The sequence below is a fragment of the Podospora pseudoanserina genome, chromosome 5 (genome assembly GCF_035222485.1).
Source record: "Podospora pseudoanserina strain CBS 124.78 chromosome 5, whole genome shotgun sequence".
NCBI classification, from domain to species: Eukaryota; Fungi; Ascomycota; class Sordariomycetes; order Sordariales; family Podosporaceae; genus Podospora; species Podospora pseudoanserina.
The window spans coordinates 1,922,835-1,942,397 of NC_085924.1; the positions used below are offsets into that span (position 1 = coordinate 1,922,835).

Below are 19,563 nucleotides of genomic sequence, written 5' to 3' on the forward strand. Positions count from 1 at the left end.
TTACACTGCCAGACTGGAGAGGCCAAATGATCTTCTTTCCATATACAGAGACTCCATCTGTAACTCGGAAATCCATGACCTCAGCACCTGAAAAGATCGCACAGAAATGGAGACTGTGTGCATAGCCGAGCAATGTGAAGGCGAGACATGCAAGGCACTGCTTCGCTGGGTTGCACTTGCGTGGTAGCGTAAGGTAAGGTCGGGTAGCGGATGGCAGGAATGGAATGCGGGGGACGGAGTTGCTCGCTTGAGGTGTCTCTCCCGTATTATGAAGAACGGGCATTACTCCCTGTGAATTCATCAAGGTCGAACCTGGAAGTGGTTCATGAAAAGGGCAACGCTTGATGCTCTGCTTGGAGACCTGAGTCAGGCTTGTGGTACGTATGAAAAGCCGGAGATATTCCCGATATCCAGTGTAGCGGTTGGGCAACTGTAGAATACGAAGCAAGGCAGACCTTTCCTTTCACATGTCAGTGGCCGTCAAAGCATGTGCTTGATATCGAACTGCAGGGGAATTCACCGCTTGACCTCTGGCTGCCAACACATAGATCATAAGTCACCTACTCGTACTCGACATATGGTAATTGGCTTCACAACATATGGAAAGAAAAGAAACCCCAGATTTGTTCCTGTCTTTGTTGGGCGTCTCGATCCTCAAGAGGGCCCAATGTCGCGGTTGTGATTTGCGGGTCTGGGCCGTCAACCTGGAAGTCCGCTGATGACACGATGCTAAGCTATCAATTCGAAGGGGCATACGTGGCTGGATCAATGCATTTCCTCTCTAGAAGCGAGACGTCAACAAGCCCAACATTCCACTTGAGAGCAGTCTCGGTGGTTGTGAAGGTCGATTAAAGACAGGGATGGCGGATCTTGCGGATCAGCGCGGTCATCAGCCGCTCTCTGATTGGCCAACCGAGACCCACCCAACCGGCAGTCAGATTTGGGAAGACCTTTCGAGGTGCACATTGGAAAGATAACGCGCGTCCAACAGCATCAACTCTGCGGCGACGACATGGCGAATTGCTTCAGCCCAACTCCCTCGCTCATGGCAAGCTGAAGCTTGCTTGGGGGTATGCAGCAAGAAAATGCTGCCAGAACCCAACATCACCTTTACGGTGCCGAGTCTCCACGACGCCCTCGACATCGACTGTCGTGTCTACCACCCCGAGTCACTCGCGCCCACGTCTGATGCCGCCCAATGGAAGAAACACGCCGCCATCTTTGCACATCCCTATGCACCTCTGGGCGGCAGCTTCGATGATCCCGTAGTGGGAATCGTTGCAAGTGCCCTTTTGCGGATGGGCTTCTTGGTTACGACCTTCAATTTCAGAGGGGCTCATGGATCGGCTGGAAAGACTTCCTGGACGGGAAAGGCAGAACAGGCCGACTACAAGTCAGTGATAGGCTTCGTCACCCATTACGTTCATTGCCTGAACCCATATCCGCATATTACTCTCCGACGGTCCCATTCTGAAGTTCGCGAGAACGAGGTCGAACTGGAAGGCAGAGTTGCAGCCAAGATTCAGCTTCAGCCGCCCACTCCTGAGCCAACATTGATGGAAGCAACCCCTCTTTCTGCTGCCAGCACGAAGCCTGTTCTTTTGATGGGCGGTTATTCGTACGGCTCTATGATCACTGCTCAACTACCGGAAATCGAACCGGTTATGGCTTTATTTGAGACACCTGAAAACGGAACGCCGGCTGCTGAGATCCGATTGAGGGCAGAGCATCTCGCCGAGAAGCAGAACACAACTTTGGCTGACCTGCGCGCCGACTTTGTGGACCGCCAGCACGCCGGATCGCCGCGGCGGACTGGGGGGCTCCGTGTTGGCGGCATCGAGGATATTCATAGGCCCCATGAGCCGCGACGTTCACTGTCCGTCGAGCTTGAGGAGAGAATACGGCACGGGATTGAAGAGCTCATGGCCAAAACCAAGAAAGGACCCAAGGCATCCCAACTGACTGAGATTAGGGACGGTGATGGTCCAAATTCCACTCGTGATGCAGCCTGTTCAACCTCGAAGCATGCCGGTACAGACCACCTGCCCCCTATCATAGGACGAACTCAGTATCGACCGGCATATCTTCTGGTGTCACCTCTTCAGGGCATAGTTACAAACTTCATTGCCATGTCGGTCCCTACGCCAATTTCCAGCCTTGCTCGGAAGGCCTGGAATCGGCTCCCAGCCAAGCCTGGCAAAAAACCTGCTATGTCGCCAGAAGCTCCAAAGCCAATTGGTAGGTCCATCCTGTATTACTTGTCTTCCTTCCATTTGCATGATGAACATCCTACGTTAACCCAGCTCACTCAAACGCATACAATGCGGATGCTGAAAACGCGTATTATCTACTCCTGACTTCTTCCATCTATTTCTCCTCCATGTCTCAGCTCGCTGTCTGGTTCTGCGCTAACATGCTGGCCCAAGTAGACAACCCGGAGAATAAGTTGACCCAACATGACAGTCTGGTAGTATACGGCGACAACGATGTCTTTACGCCCGTCCGAAAGCTCAGGGCTTGGACTGCCCGGTTGCAGGCGGTACCCAACTCCAAGTTTCGAGGTGTTGAGGTGTACAGTGCAACGCACTTCTGGGCACAAGCGAAGGTCGCCCAAACCTTGCGCGATGCTGTCATCGTGTTTGCCCAGTCTCTGCTCGCTGAAACATGAACCACTGGATCTCATTGACCATCAAGTACAAATGCCAAAAGCCTATCAAAACACGGGAACAGGAACACCACCAAACCCAAACCTCATGCGCCTAGTGCATACTCTACAAACTACGGAGTGCGAAGATTCTGTTGTTCACTGCCTTCTGCGTCACAGGGCACTCATGGCTCAACCACTCCCAAGCATGGGGCACGCCTGGATAGAGATGGAACTCGACGTCCACCTTGCCCGCGAGCAGCTTGGCGCCAAAGGCATTCACCTCGTCTTTGAACAAGTCCAACCCTCCAACATCAAGATAAGTCGGCGGCAACCCAGACAGATCCTCAGCCCTTGCCGGCGCTGCATACACGCTCGCGTCAGGACTACTCACAGTTCTGGCACCGGCACCGCCCAAATAAGCCTGCCAGCCGATTTCGTTCTTTTTGTTTGTCCATGTCAGATACTCGTTCAGCGGATGGTCCTCCCCGATGCGCGTTCTGTCATCGAGCATGGGGTATATCAACACCAGCTTCTTGATGGCGGGCACAAACTTCTTATCGCGAGCCTCGAGTGCCAAGCCAGCGGCCAGACCACCCCCGGCGCTGATTCCCATAACACCAATTCTCTTTGGATCGATGTTCTGTTCTTGTGCATTGTCGCGGAGGAACTCCAAGGCAGCGTAGGCATCTTCCAGCGGTTTTGGGAAAGGGGCCTCGGGAGAGAGCCGATAAGCGGGAGCATAGAAGGTCAGCCTTGTCTCGGCCGCATAGCGGATGATGTCTTTTCTGAAGGATGTAACCGAGCCGGAGACAAAGCCACCTCCATGGAGATAGAGGACGCAAGGACGTCCAGCTGGTGCCGGTGTTGATGAAGATGCTGGGGGGTCGAAGCGGTGGAGTTTGAGCTCAGTGCCGTCGGCCGACTTGTATGAGAGTTCTGTTTCGGCAACTCTGCTTCTCGCCGGGCAGGGGAAGAGGCTCATGACGGTGTTGATCATGAAATCATTCTGCTTGCGGAGTGATTCAGCGTCAGTTGGGACGGGTGGTACATATGATGCATAGGGTGCTATGGCCCTGGCATAGTCGGCGTCAAGACTGAGCTTTTGGTCGGAAGACATGTTGGAGATGTTTGGCTTCTGGAAGAGAAGGTACTTTTCAGAAACAAGAGCGATTTTCATCTCCTACTTTCAACCTATATATGCATATATTCATCTCACCTCCGCGGACCATAACGACGCGTACGAACCGAGACAAAACCGGACCGGGCCGTTTTGCAAGGACCGAGCGTTGGTCTTTCCCTGGGTTTTAGCGCTGCGGAATTCTCAGCATTGGCGACCGTTGGCACACCGTTACAGACGGCTCGTGCTTTAGGGCGAAAGGCAAACTTCAAGTTCCTGAGCACGTTTTGTTCGGAGCATTCCCCGGGTCGTGTCTTGGGCCGATGCCCCCAGGGCGACTGCCGGCTGGTCTAGAGCTGGGTGGAAGCTTGCAAGGCATGAGGTCTGAGTGCGATGGAATTTGAGAATGCCGAGGGGGCGCTGTTTGTGCGTTTTACTTGGACTCTTTTCTTGAAACACACCATGAGGCAATGATAATGATTTACGTAAATACCTTTACACTTGCCGCAGATTTGAGCCAGTCCTTGAAGTGGGTGTCATTTAGGGGCAATGTCGAGTTAGGGTTGTATAGTATCAGAGGCAGGCATCACCAGATCTCTCCTTGTCTCTGAACATCAAGTCAACAAAGCAAAATCACGTTTCATTCTCTCTTCGCCGTTCAACTTTCTAGAACTAATAACTCCCATGATGGTACACCACTCCCTCATCTCCTGCTTCCCCGGGGGAGCCTTTTAGCTGGCAGCAGTCTGGCCGGGCATAGCCTTGATCCCTGTTGTTGAAGACACTCCAGTCAGCTTTTCATCTTCACCAAACATAAAATCATGACAGCAAAACTCACAGTTATCACCGGTATCCTCATTCACAATCTTCTTGATGGTGCACCTGTTCATCGCGGCGACATTCTGCGACTTGAGCGGCCGGCCGTTCTCGCACGCGTTGAACATGCACGAGTGGTCCATGGCTCTCTGGAGGGAGTCGCCCTTCCAGCCGAAGAGGTAGTCGGCGTGGGTGCCGTAGCCCTTGGAGTCGGTGTAGGAGAGGGTGAAGGGGTTGGCGCCGCCAGAGGGCCACATGCTGTTGAACTGAGTCGTGTCCCAGAGGGTCTCGTAGGCGACCTGGGGCATGCGGACGGGGTGGGAGGCGGGGCAGGGGCCGGCATTTTGGAAGGCTTCCTTGCCGGTGTTGTACATGTGTGATTGGTGGTCGGGGGAGTCGACGTTTTTGCCGTCCCAGCAGCTGGTGAGTGGGGGGGTTAGCGGTTGGTTAGGTGGGGGGAAGGGGGGGGATAAGGGTGTGGCTTTACGCTGGGAAATGGTGGACTGTCATGATGCCGCCTCTGCAGGGCTTGGTTGGGAAGTCGGAGAGCTCGGGGAAGCGGGTGCCCTTGTTCTCAAGGCATACGAACTTGAGGCCGACGTTGGCGCGGGAGCCGCTGAGGGAGGTGGTGGTTGGGTTGCCGACGACCATGCGGAAGCCCTGTAGTCACACGGTTAGTATTGCTCCCTTCCAGGCTCATGTGGCCGGCAAAGGTCTGGTACTTACGGGCGGGAACGACGTGATCTTGACATTGCCGTTCGAGTTGAAGTCCTGCTGGGTGTAATAGACGGTCATACCACCGTTGATGCCGTTGGGCAGTGCTGTGTTCTGCATGATGGGGACACGCTTGTAGGTGCCGTTGGGGTGCTTGAAGAACATGACGGCGGTCCAGTAGTTGGAAAAGTCCTCGCTAAAGGTGCAGGTCGTGCAAGTTCCCTGCTCACCAATGTCACCGCTCATCGAGGCGTTGAAGGCATCACCACCGACGATTTGGTGAAGATGAGCTGAAGGAAGCGCGCCAGGCTCAACGAGGGGGTCGAGACGCTGGATGGTCAAGGTCGAGCATCCGAAGCGCAACGCAGCCTGGGAGGGCGCGATGAGCGCAGAAAGAGCAAGCCACTTCATGGTTTTTTTTTTTTCTCCTTGCCTATTGTCTTTGCCGCGAGAAAATAAAACACAAGGTGCAGGAGTAGGGACCGTTGCTAGATAGAACAGAGTCAGAAGAACACCGGTATCCGGGGTGCCTCGATGCGGGCATATATACCTACATACACTCGCTCGCCTGGCAAAGCTCTTGCCTCTTTTGCAGTTTCTCTATAGTACATTGGGTTTTTTTGAGCCGTGTCGTGCCGTGATAAGAGGTGCCGTCCTCTGGTATATCCAGGATCGTCTATTAGATGCTAAATTCTGTATTTGCCCGTTCATCTATTTAAAATGCGGGGGTGACAGTGCCCTTGACCGTTGACAACCGCGCCGGCAATTCAACCCATACCAATCAACGACGCCTCAACTCCCAGAAACATTATCCGGGTTCCGAGCCTGGAGGTGTGTTCATCACTCCGCTGGCCAGTGAAGTGAGTGATGGAAAGGGTGTTGAAGCCCAATTTGATCTACCACGTTGCTGTCGTCGGCTTTTGCCATGGCACAGACAACTCCTTTTTGGGCGACTAACATCTGCCGGTGGTGTTGCCTTTCAAGGAAGAGGTCTTGTTACAGCAGCTCCGGACCAACCGAGAGCCGTGGCGGACGAGATGTGTATATTTTCTTTGATCATGCTGTTTGTTTCGATTGGTTGTCGTTTCCTGCGTGTCGCTACCGTGATCATGATCCGGAACGGCTGCCAAGCTTTTCCCTGAACCCAGATACTGGGCAGGATTTTGTGTCGTGGTCGGCAAAAGCAGAGATGGGTTTATGGGGGCTTTAAGCTTTTTGCTTGATCAGCGTGGCTGTTGGCCTGCAGAGTAATACGGCCAGACCGTTGAGCGATCTTTTTACCGATGGATCTTGGCTGGACTCGACAGGATGCATGCAATCTCGCCATAGTTGTTTAATTGTAATTCGTTGTGCTTTGGCACCCGATTGGCAAGTAGGTAAGGTAGGCACTCTTTCTCTTCAAGGCTGGCGGCTTCTTTGTTCATCAACCTTTCTTACGGTAAACAAGACCAACCATGTTCCCCCCGTGAGAGTGCACGGTCCAAACAAGTTGTGTTTTGTTTTGTTTTTGTTTTAGTCAGGGGTTCAGGGGTTCAGGGGTAACAATAGCATCATGTACTTGTAAAGTTGTACATGCTCTCAAGACAATGGGTTGACGGTAAATCAGGCCTACTTGCCTCTAGACATGGATGAGTAGGGCTTGAGGTTTGCATTTTTGCTCTGGATAAAGTCCAGCCTTCGCTGCTTCGATGCATTTGACAAGTCGCAACCGATCGATATTCGATGCCTTAACACATGTGAAAACTGCAAAGACCTTCTAACACTCACTGATATCAATCATTGATTCTAAGTGTGTCTGTCATACGGTCAACACACGTTGTGGGGGCGAATCAGAGCAATTTTCAAGGCAGATGCCGGCTGGCAGACTGTCGACTGGATTGATTGTTAAGCACCCAATTGATCACATTTGAAAACAGAATTATTCAAGCTGGAATCAGCAAAACTAAGACAGATACGGCCAACAATTCCTGACTCTGTTCGCGGCAGGCAAAACAGGTGGAGAGGAAGAGGGGACTCACCAGCGATAAGATATGGATTATGGAAATGTTGGAAGGCGGGGAGATAAGCAACTTTTTTGACATCGTGACAGGAGCGGGCGGTCAAGAAGTGGGAGAGGAGACCCCGCATTGCACCGCACCCCGGTTTCTTTGCCCATTTCGGACCTTATCTCTTCACTTGGTGCTCGAATTATCGAATGGTCTAGTCACAAGTTCACGACACCGATAGGACATGTTTCCCCGTGTCTTTTTCTTTTCCACACCGATCCGGGCATCGCTGGGGCCGAGTGACGTTGGTTTGGGAAGCTGGATGCCGAGCGAGCGCAACCGAGCTCGGATTTCGGGCCTGCGATATGGGCTTTGGTGATGCTGTCTCCAACGACCCCACTGCCAACGACATTCCCGGATGACACCCAGGACTCACGTCAGATACCACCTCAGGCAGTCAACGGTGTATCTTCAATGCTATCGAGTGTTTATTTGTCGAATGATGATTTCTTTCTCCATTCTGTCGGCCGAGTATGCTAATTGCCGGCGCAGAGGTTCATGTGGATTGCCACGCTGGATCGCGACTTTAGTGAAAGGCTTCTTTGCGTAGCCAGGTCGCTAACGTGGGGTTGGGACCAACCGTCACTATGCAGTCAGCCACTCAACGGTGAGCATCCTTGATGTGCGGGGCTATGTTCCCGCAGCAGGGGTCTTTGAAGGCTGCCAACCACCATGCTTCCATTGCAGGATTCCGGGTGGATGGTAAGGGACGATATCTGGGAGAGCTCCGATAAGAGCTTCAGTCAATTGGGGTTACGATGGATATGGCCATGACGGATCTGGGTGGGAGAGGGTGAGAAAGATATCATAAAAGGCGTCTTCCCCGGTCGTGACCAGCATGAAATTTTGTCCCTAGACCTTCAAGCTCCTTTCAGTCTTTCTGCCCACTGGAGAAAGCATCAATCATGGGCTTCTTCGACAGCCTGAGCCCTCGGGGCGTGGCTACCTCTGCCCTCCTCCTCACCTCCTTCGCCCAAGATGCCCTCGCTCGCCCCAACCCCGACCCCAAGGCTCCTTGGGTGAAGAACACTGGCTTGGGCAAGAAGAAGATGGCCAACCACCTCAAGCGTGCCATCATGGGCGACAGGAGAGCTATCGAGACGCCCTTCTGCTCCGAGACATTGGCCACCGAGATCAAGGCCCCCAAGCCGAACGTTTGGGGCCCTCTGGTGGACGTCGAGGTTGCTTCTGTTGTTGAGTGGCTTTTCGCCCAGGCCGATCTCAACCTGACCGTCACGGAAGAAGCGGGTGGATGGGATAACACCATGTAAGAACCGACTGCGCTACAGCAAGCTGGTGGTGGTTCGTACTGACACATATCTGCGCAGTCAACTTGTCGAAGCCATGTGGCCAAACAAGACTGATGTTCTTGCCTTCGTGGATGGCGATGGCCCTGCGCCGACCAAGTACGCCCACGTCGTTCTCAACAACCGTGCGACGGAAACCCCCCATTACGCTGATATCATCGTTGGACCCTTGCCCCTTGACAATGCTACTGCCAAGTGGGAGCCCCTCGAGTATCCCTACACGAAGCAGAACGGTGGCAAGGTGCGCAACCTCGATGCCGATTCCGACCGCCTCTACTCGGAGTGGCTCTTCAAGATCGGTGCCTCCGTCGCCGACATCACGCTCGATCTGTGGAACGGCACGGCCATGGGCTTGGAGAACGACACCCTCTCCATCTGGGGCATTGACCCTCTCTGGCAGGATGACGGCGAAATCATTCGCTGGGACACCTTCTGGAACATCCCTACTGGCGACTTTGATGACATGACTCTCTTTCCCCTTGGCCTCTACTTCAGCAGCGAAGTCAGCGGCAGAGACCCCAGCAAGTGGGAGCTTCGTGGGTGGCTGTACAACAGCGTTTTCTATGCCACTACTGAGGAGTTCCGTGCTGCCTACTGGTCTGAGGACTTCGTCAAGAACGGGCCCAACGTCGATGGCGACTGGGCTAGAACTGACAAGAACGGAGAAACCCCTGAGATGGACAAGGCCCAGGGCCCCGTCATTGTTGCTCCCGCTGGCGCTCGTTTTGCCGTTGACCACAAGGAGAAGTACGTCGAGTGGATGGACTGGAGCTTCTATGTCGGCTTCAACCGCGACACTGGTCCTGGTCTTTTCGACATCCGCTACAAGGGCGAGAGACTCGTCTATGAGCTGTCCCTCCAGGAGGCTTTGGCTCACTATGCTGGCAACGACCCCATGAACTCCGGCACCGCTTACCTCGACAGCTTCTACGGCTTCGGTCCTTACACTTTTGAGCTTGTCAAGGGATACGACTGCCCTGCCTACGCCACTTATATGAACACCTCGTTCTACGTCAATGAGGAGACTCGCACCCACATCGACAGTCTCTGCTTGTTCGAGTACGTGGCCGACTACCCGATGCAGAGACACACCACCTCGGACTACGTCTCGGTCACCAAGAACACCTACTTTGTGATCAGATCCATTGCCACCATTGGTAACTACGATTACCAGCAGTCCTTCTCCTTCTTCATGGATGGTTCTTTCGCCGTCGAGGTTCGCGCTTCTGGCTACATCCAAAGCGCCTACTTTGCTGGCAATGAGGACTACGGCTTCAAGATCCACGACAACCTCAGTGGTTCCATGCACGATCACGTTCTCAACTTCAAGGCCGATTTCGATGTTCTGGGCACCAACAACTCCATCGAGCTCATGAGCATGGTCCCAGTTTCCAGGTCCTACCCCTGGTCCGCTGGGAAGGTCCGCAACACCATGGCCCTTGAGCGCAAGTTCATCGAGACCGAGGATGAGTCCCGCTTCAACTGGGGCCCCAACTCGGCCACTCAGGTCTTGATCGTCAACGAGAACGAGAGGAACAAGCACGGCGAGATGCGCGGCTACCGTGTGCTCCCTTACATGGGCACTGCTCACTTGACTGTACAGAACAGCACCAACTTGGGCGTCGCTGCTCAGTGGGCCAACCACGACGTTCAGATCACCAAGTACAAGGATTCTGAGCAGAAGGCTTACCACGCCTTCAACACGCAGGATGTCCATGATCCTCCCGTCAACTTTGACAAGTACTTTGATGGAGAATCCGTCCGCAACGAGGACATTGTCCTGTGGCTGAACCTGGGCATGCACCACGTCCCCCACACGGGTGATCTCCCCAACACGGTGCAGACCACTGCCCACTCAGGCATCCAGTTCATGCCGTCCAACTACTTTAACATTGACCAGAGCAGACGTACTGTCAACCAGGTCCGCATCAACTACTTCAACGGCAGCGCCGAGGTGGAGGAGTTTGGCCAGTTCAAGGCCGGCAGCTCCGAGAGCACTTGCAGCACCTGCAAGCTCAACTACACTCCTCTGGAGCCCGAGCACCAGGGCTATAAGGGCGATGTTGTCATTCGCAAGTTCCCCTTTGACCCCAACAACCCGTTCTATGCCACTTCTGGCATCTAAGATGGGAGTGATGATCTGACATGATTATGATTTATGTGGGGATGAATGCCAGGGAGGTTGGTAGTTGATAGACATACCTTATGATTAGATGTAGATGGCAGGCATGTTCAGGGCATGATGTAATGTGGTGGATTGTGTTTGTATGCTTTGGATAGTGTTTTGATGAATACAAATGAAGAAGAATTTGAATATCTGTATCATGTGTCTTGGGCTGCTTTGTGAAAAGTGAGGAAATACCTTGACTCCGGTGTGGTAGCTGCAAAAAAGGTTATGTACTTGAGATGTAGATCTCGCAATTGCATAAAGCGCACAATTCCAACTTATGCAATGCGCCCGGGCCATATCTCGGGCTGACACCCCACACAGCACTTGGGCACCACCTGTTCAACCTCAGCTCACTCGTGACTCCCGCCCTCAACTGCTCAGATACACAAACGCAAATTATTCCGAAGCTAAAACCGTTATCCATCACACCACCATTTACCTGCTCAATTTCACCATCGTTTACCTCAGCCATGACCCAGATCACTCGCCATCATAGCTTCCCCACCCGCGCACCTTCCAGTCAAGCCACGGGTGTTGAAGATTTGATCCAAGTCGAGCCTATGCCTATCGGAGATGACCCGCTTCCTCCTTACTCTCTCAACAATGATCACCCATCTTCCCGTGACACTGCCCTGCCTCGGTCCGACCCAAAAGCCCCTCAAGTGTCCGTCCAGCCACCACGAGAAGAGGTCTACAACGGTCCACCCCGGCTGCATATCCTCGCGGCTGCCTGGGGAGGCGTGATTGTGACGCCTACTATCAAGTCTCTCATCCGGACCAGTCCTCCACCTCCTCATGGCGTTGGCTGTCAGATTCTACAGCTCGAGATGTGCAATATGCACAGTCTCCTCCAGCCAGACCCAGCTTCCGGCACCTACAAGGTTTTGAGTCTCGTATACCGATACGATGGCGACGAATATCCGACCGTTATGAATCTGCCCGAAACGATTCGCCCATCCCTTATCACCATCGCCAAACCCTCTGCCGTATCGCAACTCGGTGGTGCCAACCTTGGCAACGGTGGCTACCGAGCTACCATAACACAGCCGTGGCGGTCCATCACCTCATCCTCGTCTTCATCAGGTCCGAAGGTGGAGATTCTGGCTGTCTTTTACGGCAAGAAGCGCATCGAACATCCGGCCGTGCTGGAGGAGCTAGCAAACTACTTTGAGGGCCGTACGAGGCAGATACGGATGACCAACACATTCTTCCGCGGCGACACGTGGCCGTACACGATAAAATCCTGGACCGTGTACTTTCGCTTTGTGGGTTCCAGGGCGGGCGTGCAGGTGGTTACAGGGTGGGAAAACCAGGCTCTTGAGCAACCGTGGACTCGAGACTGATGACACTGTCCCACCCCACAGATGGAGTTGATGCCTTGTGCATCCGGCAGTAATGGGTAGGTTTGCTTGTTTGTGTCACTGGGCTTCGATTTGTGTCAAGACTCCTTGGAGAGGATGACGTGGGTAGGGGCAAACATGTCATACCTCTCTCTACCCGTTTGATTCCAGCGGTATAAGTGGATTGAATACTTGGAAACATGGATGAATGATTTCTTGAGAAGCCAGTCTCACACGTAATCTGGCAGGATGGCATTATCAGTGTTCACTTTGGTTTTGTTGTTTCTCTTTTCCAGTCAGGCAAACGCACAGCATAGGAGATGGGAGCCATCGACGTTTTACAAAGCCACCCGTTCACTGCTTACTATCCCGTATTATAACAAGACCTACGCTTGCTTTCTGGCGACAGCAGAGGCAACAACAACATCAACAAAAATAACAGCAACAAGAGTCTCGATCATTCCCATCGATCCGATCTGGACAACCCTTCCGATTGCGAGCTTGACAGGTGATCCTTTTTGCATCAACGAAGCGGCACCTCATGAATGGATCGGGAATCATTGCGTTTGTCAGAACGGGGAGACTTTGAGCGTTATTCCGTTCGCGACGGGGGGTAATATTTCGGATTATCAACCCTGCGCCTACACGACCGTCTACCCGGATACAGCGACATCAACCCTCAGCCAGACTCATATCACTTGTACAATGAGAATTCTCTAGATGAAGGATGGCGAGGGGAGGATTATTGGGGATTGGGAATCTGTATTATTATTCTTTTCTTTCATGTTCACATCAGAAAAACATAGTCTACAGATGATAATCTCTCTGGCTGGTCACCTTTGGCCCTCTTCGGCCCCACACCTCCTCGATGTTCATGTCTTCCCTGCCGCTGTGTTGGTCTGTTAGCAACCGTCTTTCTATTTATCTGACCGCCATGAAGGGAAAGAGACTTACTCATCCTTGAGGTTGATATACGGCTCCGTTACCCCTTTTGCCGTGTCGGGGTTTCTGAAGATGACGTTTTTGGTCTGTTATAATCGCTTTTGCGTCAGTCACATGCTCCCACATTTTTCCTTTTTTGCTGTGTCGAAAAAGACTCACCAGCCCCAAAGTAAGATGAATCCCAGCCGGCGCAACCGCCAACTGTTCCTCCGCCTCTTCCCCCCTGACCAAAGCAGTGATGTTCCTCGCAGCAACACCAGCCTGCACCATCCCCGGCTTTGCGGCCTTGTGAGCCCCGCAGTCGTTGATATCACCCACGGCGAAGAGGTTTTCCCACGGGCCACCGTCGATCTGCATTGTTGGTTTGACTTTGACGAATCCATTCTTTTTGTTGATCACACCATTTCCAAGTGAGCATCGCAACCACTGGTTATTTGGCGTTTGGCCCGTCGCGGTGATGACGAAATCAGCGGTTAGGGTCCGCCCGTCTTGGAGGTGGACGTCTATTGGTTGAGCTGTGAGGGGGAAGCCACGCTCGGGGATGGCGACCCTGCTTTCGGTGATGAGGTTGACGCCTAATTCAGCAAAGCGAGACTTGATTAAGTCGGAGAGGGACGGGTGGTAGGCTGGCATTAAGTTATGTCGGGAGTGAATCAGGGTTATGGGTTTGTGGGGGTAGATTTCTTTGAGATCGCACGCCATCTGGACTCCTACTGCGCCGCCGCCGATGATGATGATGGAGGGGGCGGTGCGGAGGGAGGATTGGTAGGATTGGAGGAAGGTGATGGCGCGGGGTTTGGTGTTGTGGGGGATCGTGCCGGGGGGAGAGAGGTTGGTGCCGGTGGCGGCGATGAGGTGGGTGAAGGGGACGGTGGTGGAGCCTTGAAAGGGGGTGTCGATGTGGAGGGTGGAGGTGGTGGGGGAGAGGGAGAGGGCTTTGGCTTGGATGACCTGGTGGCGGGAGGGGTCGGGGGAGAGGGAGAAGGTGGTGGTGTAGGGGATTAGGCATTTGTGTTCGTGAGAGGGGAGGATGGCGAAGCGAGGCTGGGAGGGAGGGTTAGCTGGGGAGAGGAAAGGGGGGTGGGAATGGGTGAGGCACGTACAAAGGCGAATAGATGGTGGAAGTGGGTGTGGGGTTCGATGAGGAGGACCTTTAGAAATGTTAGTAATAGGATCGTCGCAACTAGAGATAGGGTTGTCCTTACACGGTGAGAGGAGGGAAGGAGTTTGGCTAGTTCTTTTGCCGTTGCCTGTCAAAACAAAAGGGGGAAGTCAGCGATGGTGCCCCTGAATGGACCCTAACCCTGAACAAAACTGACCACTCCGACGTAGGAGCCGCCGACAACGACAACATTCTTAAACGCTTGTGTCATGTTTGCTGTGCTTTATTTCAAATTCTTGATTGTTTTCTCGACTTTGTAAGAGAAAAAAGCTGACGATCTGTGCGATGTTGTTTCAGGATGTGGCTGTGGATTTGATGGAAGTGGTCCTGGGAAGCTGTGGGCTAATCTGATTGCATCTTTTAGTCTGAAAGTTGGGACAGTCGCGAGGAAGTATCAATTTTATGGAAACGAGCTCAAGCCAGGATTCTACTCTATTATTGAAATACGGCCTGCGCTTTCAAGCATTGATCCCTTCCTTCAAGTCTCATGATGGACTGCGGCAAACAAGGGTGGGGACCGGCTTCGGCTTCGGGTTTTTCATGGGTTAACTATTCACCGCAACAAAGTCCTCCAGTCAACGTTTGTTTCTCATAACTAGCAACTGAGTCAAGATTTTGCAACTACATTCTTGTAAAATAGCTGCCGTTCCATCAGACGTCCCTCCTTGACTCATGGACCCATTATGTTGCCCGGCCCCCCGCTGACAGGAGACTCAGCGGCCGCCATTCCTGTGGTGTTCTGGGTTGTGGTAAATGTTTTCCTCACTGGCCCCTTCGACTGAAACGTATGTGTTAGGAATGTCCTCGAGTCATTGTAGTCATTGCAGGATTAAGGAGGTTGGGGGGGCACCTACGTGGTATTCCCTTTTGGGTGTGCGGCCGAAACTTCTTCCTGATTATCTGCTCGGCAATCGAGATGTCCTTCATGGCTTGATCCTTTTTGAACTTCTCAAACTCCTCATCTTCAGTGCAGTTGTTGTTTTGGCCCTGCTCACTTTCAACGTCCTCCTCAACGTGGTAACCCTCGTGTCTCACGGATCCGTACGCGTTAGCGATGCTAACGAATTGAGCCGGCTTGGGACTCGGCCTGTGGCGATAGTGATTGATCTGGTTCTCACAGACTATGGTAGGATCCCGGTGTCCTCCGCATGAGGGTGAGCCGTTGCAGTAGGTGTCCCAACCAAAGACAAACGATTGAGACCTCTCTGGCATGTAATAGATATGGCCTGCGGGGGAGGGGGCTCTGTAGTCATCCATACCCTCAATCATCTTTTTGGCGGCCTGGTTGAGCATGGCGGCTGAGCAGGCCTTTTGATAATATCCCAGGTTGCAGAGCCAGCCCACGACGTTCTCTCCATCTGGATGGTCTGTTTTGCAAATGGCCTTGCCGCCCAATTCCCAAATGAGGTAACGATCGTCGCACCAGTCTTGGAGGCATCTGTGAACATGGCGGACCCTGGTGAGGTTGATGTGATGTCCAGAGTGAACTGGATTCCATGAGGGAAAGGACTGGACCTTTGGGTCATCGGCAGGTCTGGGCACCGATGGAGGCAACGGATCATCTGGGGAGGCAGTAACTCCTCCAAAGAGAGATGTAACCGCGGCTAAAAGCCATGAACCAGACAAGGAGTACTTCATTGAGACGCGGTCGTGAGAGTGATGTGGTGTTTTGAGCGAGGGAAAATAATCCAGTTCAAAAGTAGCACGGAAGGAAAAAGCTTTTCTCAACGGTATTAGAGTTTCGAATTCAGACCAGGTGTCCTGATCCGAGAGCACAATCTGTGATAGCTTAAGGTGTGGTCACGCCGCCATGGCTTTTATGTGTATCGGTTTTTAGCTGATAAAGTTGACGCCGTTGGACTCATGCCGTATATCATGGCTTGCGTGCTTTTTGCAGGCCGGGAGGCACGACTTGGGCTTTTCTACCTTCTCTTCTTTTCTTTCTCCCAACTCCCGGTGTTCAACTGCGAGTTGGCCAGTCTTGCAACATTACTGCTCCCGCTTGACTTGACGGCTTCGACAAATCCCAAACATGAAGCTGTGGGTAGTGTGGTTCGGTATCCTCTGCAGCACTCTTGCAGGCGCAGCTCCCAGCTCACTGCAGACTCGGCTCGTCACTCGACAAAATCCGCCTGCGACCCAGCCAGCTGGGCCTCCCAAGGCTAAGCAGCCCCTCAAGAGCAGATGCAACAACGAGTGCCTGGAAAAGACCTATGTTCAAGTTGGGTGTTCTCACGCTCATGACTGGATGTGTCTTTGTGTGTATGTGATCAACACATCTATCAAGCATCGATTCAAAGCTTACAACTTACCAACCCTTAGTGAATTTGATGGGGGACAATGGGACATCGCGAACGCTGTTCAGCAATGCTTTCTAGACAATTGCTTGGATGCCGAAGACAGGTAAGCCCCTGACTATTTCCGCCATGAATCGACCAAAAGCTGATGCATTTCTAGGATGTCCTGGCGAGGGATCACCAACAGTCATTGTGGACGGGACATGAAGTCTCTATCGAAGCTCGACGTGTGGGGAATTCTGAGAAGTAAGCAAGAAAGCGAAATGGACGAATAGATGGAGATAACTAGAAACCTGGAATAGAGAGTCATGGGTGGAATGCATTAATACCTAGTAAATTCTTTGTTTTTCTTCACCAGTGGTGTATTCTTCCCCTGCACCACTTCCAGTAGCCGTTGCCCCTGAGTAGCCTACCTCCAGGTTGCCTGCATGTATGTGAAGCTTCAGAGAACTGAGATTCATGTTCCTGTTCCTGTTTCTGCTCCTGTTTCTGCTCTTGTTTCTGTTGAACTGTCTAGGTTCAATGAGTTCCGCTTGTGGATCTCCAGGCCAACCGGCGGCAGCTGCTGAACGAAAATGGTGAAGCACTCGGTTGGAGCCGTTTTAGCGGTGACTTCCTCTTCGTATCTCACGAGGCGTCGATTTTCCTCTTCATGGTGGCATTACGGGCCCGGGGTGGCGGCATGAAGCGAAAAGTTTAGATCACCGCACCCGAGGACTTATCCGGCCGGGCAGTCACACGGTGCTTTACTTCTCTGACTTCCTTTCCCATCTTTTTCTTCTGTTCCCATCCTCGCCTCTTCTGATCTGGCCTGACCAAGGCAACAGCCTCCTATCGTACTCGCCGATCATTCTCTCGACTACGATGCTGGCCTCCCTGTTGGTGGCGGCGGGCTTCTCAGCATCGGCTGTGGCAGCCCCGTCAGCTTTGTATCCTCAGACAAAATGCATGGATGTTGCCAGCAAGATCCAAAAGGCCATTCGCCATGGATTTCCTCGCGTAGGTTGTCCTCCAGAATATGAGCCCGGATCCATGATGTGCTAAGTTTGGTGATATGTGACGCGCAGTTTGTGACTGTCGATGAGAATCGAAATTGCAAACCTCAATATCGGCTTAACAGGGGCGAGTGCTGGGATCACATGAGCCCCGACAACAATTGCAAGGCCTACTGTGAAACAAGCCATGGGGTGAGTGCTGCCGCCGCATCACGTCTTCTCTCCTCGCCCCTGACTAACTGTTTGCCACAAGTGGTATTGGGGCCACCCGCGGGTCCTGGGCGTTCGGAGCTGGCACAACCCATGTCAACGAAGCGATAGTTGCGGGATCTCTGTGAGTCTCGGTGGCCCAGTCGGCGAAGCAACGACCGTCATGATCAAGGACGAATCTTCCACTGGAAACAGCACCACTTACAAGGATGGAATATCATGGGGCGATACATGGACTGTTGCGGATACCTTCAACTTCGGGGTAACCGGCACAGCCGGTGTCGGTCTGTCTAATATACCGCTGTTTGATGGGGTTCCAATCATGGGAAAGGCCGGTGTTGACATGACATCGGGTTATACACACAGCGACGGCCAAAGATTCGAGCAAAGCCGAAAGCGGAGTGTGGATTGGGAGAGTAATGTCAAGTCTTCTCAGTCGTATGGGATCACGAGGACACGGCAAAGATCCCTTTCATACTCTACAACCGGTAGTTGGTCAAAAGACGTCTGGGCCAATGACTATTGTGGCAGCTGGTTTGCGGTGCCGCTCTTGGGGATGTAAGCCCGATCATGCCATCTTGCTTCCACGCCGAGAGATTGTGTGCTAATGTTTGAGCGTAGGAGTTGTGGCAGAGCAGCGATGGGCGACTTGGTGAAGAATTCTCTCAATAACCACACTCGATGCAATCTCGACAAGTTTGGATCGTTCGACGTGTGTGCCTCGTATGGGTTCAAGCACGAGACGGTTCCCGATGAATCTCGCACCAGGACGGTATTTGTGCTGCGCGACTGCAAGCGAGGTTTTATCCTCCCTGGCGAGTGGCAGCAACATGAGTTTGCCTACAGCACCATTTCGTCCATGCCTGAGTACTACAGGGACCACATCTCGAGATGGGGCATCAGAAACCTAGACGAGAAGCCCGAGGACGATGAATGGGTGTTCCAGAGACAGATGGACCAGAAGCTCCACAAGTTCACAAAGACCATTGGCGTTACCGACTACAACTTCAAGTACTGCGGAGAGGGCGAGTACTGCGTCCAACTGAAGTTGACCAAGGATCGGTGCTATGATATCCCGCGTGGCTATGTCAGTATGCCCGATGAAAGCCCCAAATCAGCCCACGTTGTTTCGGCCACCGTCATGCCCGGCCATTGCTGTGTGCTTTTCTCCAGACACCAATGTCTTGGACAGGCACAGCGTCTGCTCCCCGGAGATACGAAGCTGGAAGAGGTTGCGTATGAGGGTCTCGCCCACAGTGTTGTCTGCAATGTGAGTGACTATTGCCGCTCTCAGACAGACGAAGGTTATGGCAGCGCCAGCGAGGATGACTAGGGGTGTTAGCCGTGGCTTTCCATAATTGATTGGGACGGCAAACTTCTTCGGATACCCTCGGAGTAATGAGAAGGAGTTAGATTGGAGTAGATGGGAGGACCTGTGAGCTCGTTTGCTAGGTATGTTGCTAGATAGGCAATACATTCCAGGAGTCTATTGATGAGGTAATCGTGGCCAAATTACTACATATCAACATATATCATATTCTAATGCCAACTCGCTGTTGCTCAGGAAAACCCAACCATCCGTGACGTAGAGGCCTGAGGTCCAGACCTGTGTGAGTTTGTTTAGCATGATTCGCAGCCAAAATCCACGAATTGCTGATTGTGGAGAAGCGGGCAGGTAGGCTAACTACGTACTTTCAGAACACGAAAACCTAGATAGAGTCAAGCCTCGGACCAAAGCTTACAGTGGCCGGGTCGAAGACTATCTTTAGAAGGTTTGGGCAGGCTCACAAAGATGGACCAA

At 52.8% G+C, this 19,563-nt stretch overlaps 9 protein-coding genes across 9 annotated transcripts; 5 read left to right on the forward strand and 4 right to left on the reverse strand.

Annotated features, from left to right (window-relative positions):
- The first annotated feature begins 716 nt into the window (after positions 1-716).
- Positions 717-4,072, forward strand: QC764_504790 (uncharacterized protein). The gene is made up of 2 exons (XM_062947736.1): positions 717-2,238; positions 2,427-4,072. The coding sequence occupies exons 1-2, from the start codon at positions 1,086-1,088 to the stop codon at positions 2,666-2,668; spliced, it is 1,395 nt and encodes a 464-aa protein (XP_062798973.1). The 5' UTR covers positions 717-1,085; the 3' UTR covers positions 2,669-4,072.
- QC764_504800 (uncharacterized protein) lies at positions 2,772-3,764 on the reverse strand (the record flags this gene model as incomplete). Its single annotated transcript, XM_062947737.1, has 1 exon — positions 2,772-3,764. One exon carries the CDS (start codon positions 3,762-3,764, stop codon positions 2,772-2,774), a length of 993 nt encoding a protein of 330 aa, XP_062798974.1.
- Positions 4,073-4,385: 313 nt separating the features above from the next.
- QC764_0078820 (uncharacterized protein) lies at positions 4,386-6,576 on the reverse strand. The gene is made up of 4 exons (XM_062940762.1): positions 5,307-6,576; positions 5,068-5,240; positions 4,603-5,000; positions 4,386-4,533 (listed from the first exon to the last, which is right to left on the reverse strand). Exons 1-4 carry the CDS (start codon positions 5,703-5,705, stop codon positions 4,496-4,498), a joined length of 1,008 nt encoding a protein of 335 aa, XP_062798975.1. The 5' UTR covers positions 5,706-6,576; the 3' UTR covers positions 4,386-4,495.
- Positions 6,577-7,321: 745 nt separating this feature from the next.
- On the forward strand, positions 7,322-10,973 carry QC764_504820 (uncharacterized protein). The gene is made up of 2 exons (XM_062947738.1): positions 7,322-8,606; positions 8,668-10,973. The coding sequence occupies exons 1-2, from the start codon at positions 8,245-8,247 to the stop codon at positions 10,769-10,771; spliced, it is 2,466 nt and encodes an 821-aa protein (XP_062798976.1). The 5' UTR covers positions 7,322-8,244; the 3' UTR covers positions 10,772-10,973.
- Positions 10,974-11,041: 68 nt separating this feature from the next.
- QC764_504830 (uncharacterized protein) lies at positions 11,042-12,159 on the forward strand (the record flags this gene model as incomplete). Its single annotated transcript, XM_062947739.1, has 2 exons — positions 11,042-11,107; positions 11,134-12,159. The coding sequence occupies 2 exons, from the start codon at positions 11,042-11,044 to the stop codon at positions 12,157-12,159; spliced, it is 1,092 nt and encodes a 363-aa protein (XP_062798977.1).
- A 246-nt stretch (positions 12,160-12,405) lies between these two features.
- Positions 12,406-12,876, forward strand: QC764_504840 (uncharacterized protein; the record flags this gene model as incomplete). The annotated part of the gene is made up of 1 exon (XM_062947740.1): positions 12,406-12,876. The coding sequence occupies one exon, from the start codon at positions 12,406-12,408 to the stop codon at positions 12,874-12,876; it is 471 nt and encodes a 156-aa protein (XP_062798978.1).
- An 87-nt stretch (positions 12,877-12,963) lies between these two features.
- Positions 12,964-14,471, reverse strand: QC764_504850 (uncharacterized protein; the record flags this gene model as incomplete). Its single annotated transcript, XM_062947741.1, has 5 exons — positions 12,964-13,039; positions 13,111-13,184; positions 13,258-14,142; positions 14,304-14,348; positions 14,418-14,471. 5 exons carry the CDS (start codon positions 14,469-14,471, stop codon positions 12,964-12,966), a joined length of 1,134 nt encoding a protein of 377 aa, XP_062798979.1.
- Positions 14,472-14,923: 452 nt separating this feature from the next.
- Positions 14,924-16,066, reverse strand: QC764_504852 (uncharacterized protein). The gene is made up of 2 exons (XM_062947742.1): positions 15,115-16,066; positions 14,924-15,038 (listed from the first exon to the last, which is right to left on the reverse strand). Exons 1-2 carry the CDS (start codon positions 15,896-15,898, stop codon positions 14,974-14,976), a joined length of 849 nt encoding a protein of 282 aa, XP_062798980.1. The 5' UTR covers positions 15,899-16,066; the 3' UTR covers positions 14,924-14,973.
- Positions 16,067-17,290: 1,224 nt separating this feature from the next.
- On the forward strand, positions 17,291-19,177 carry QC764_504857 (uncharacterized protein). The gene is made up of 4 exons (XM_062947743.1): positions 17,291-17,556; positions 17,625-17,744; positions 17,806-18,320; positions 18,384-19,177. Exons 1-4 carry the CDS (start codon positions 17,422-17,424, stop codon positions 19,093-19,095), a joined length of 1,482 nt encoding a protein of 493 aa, XP_062798981.1. The 5' UTR covers positions 17,291-17,421; the 3' UTR covers positions 19,096-19,177.
- Positions 19,178-19,563: the final 386 nt, after the last annotated feature.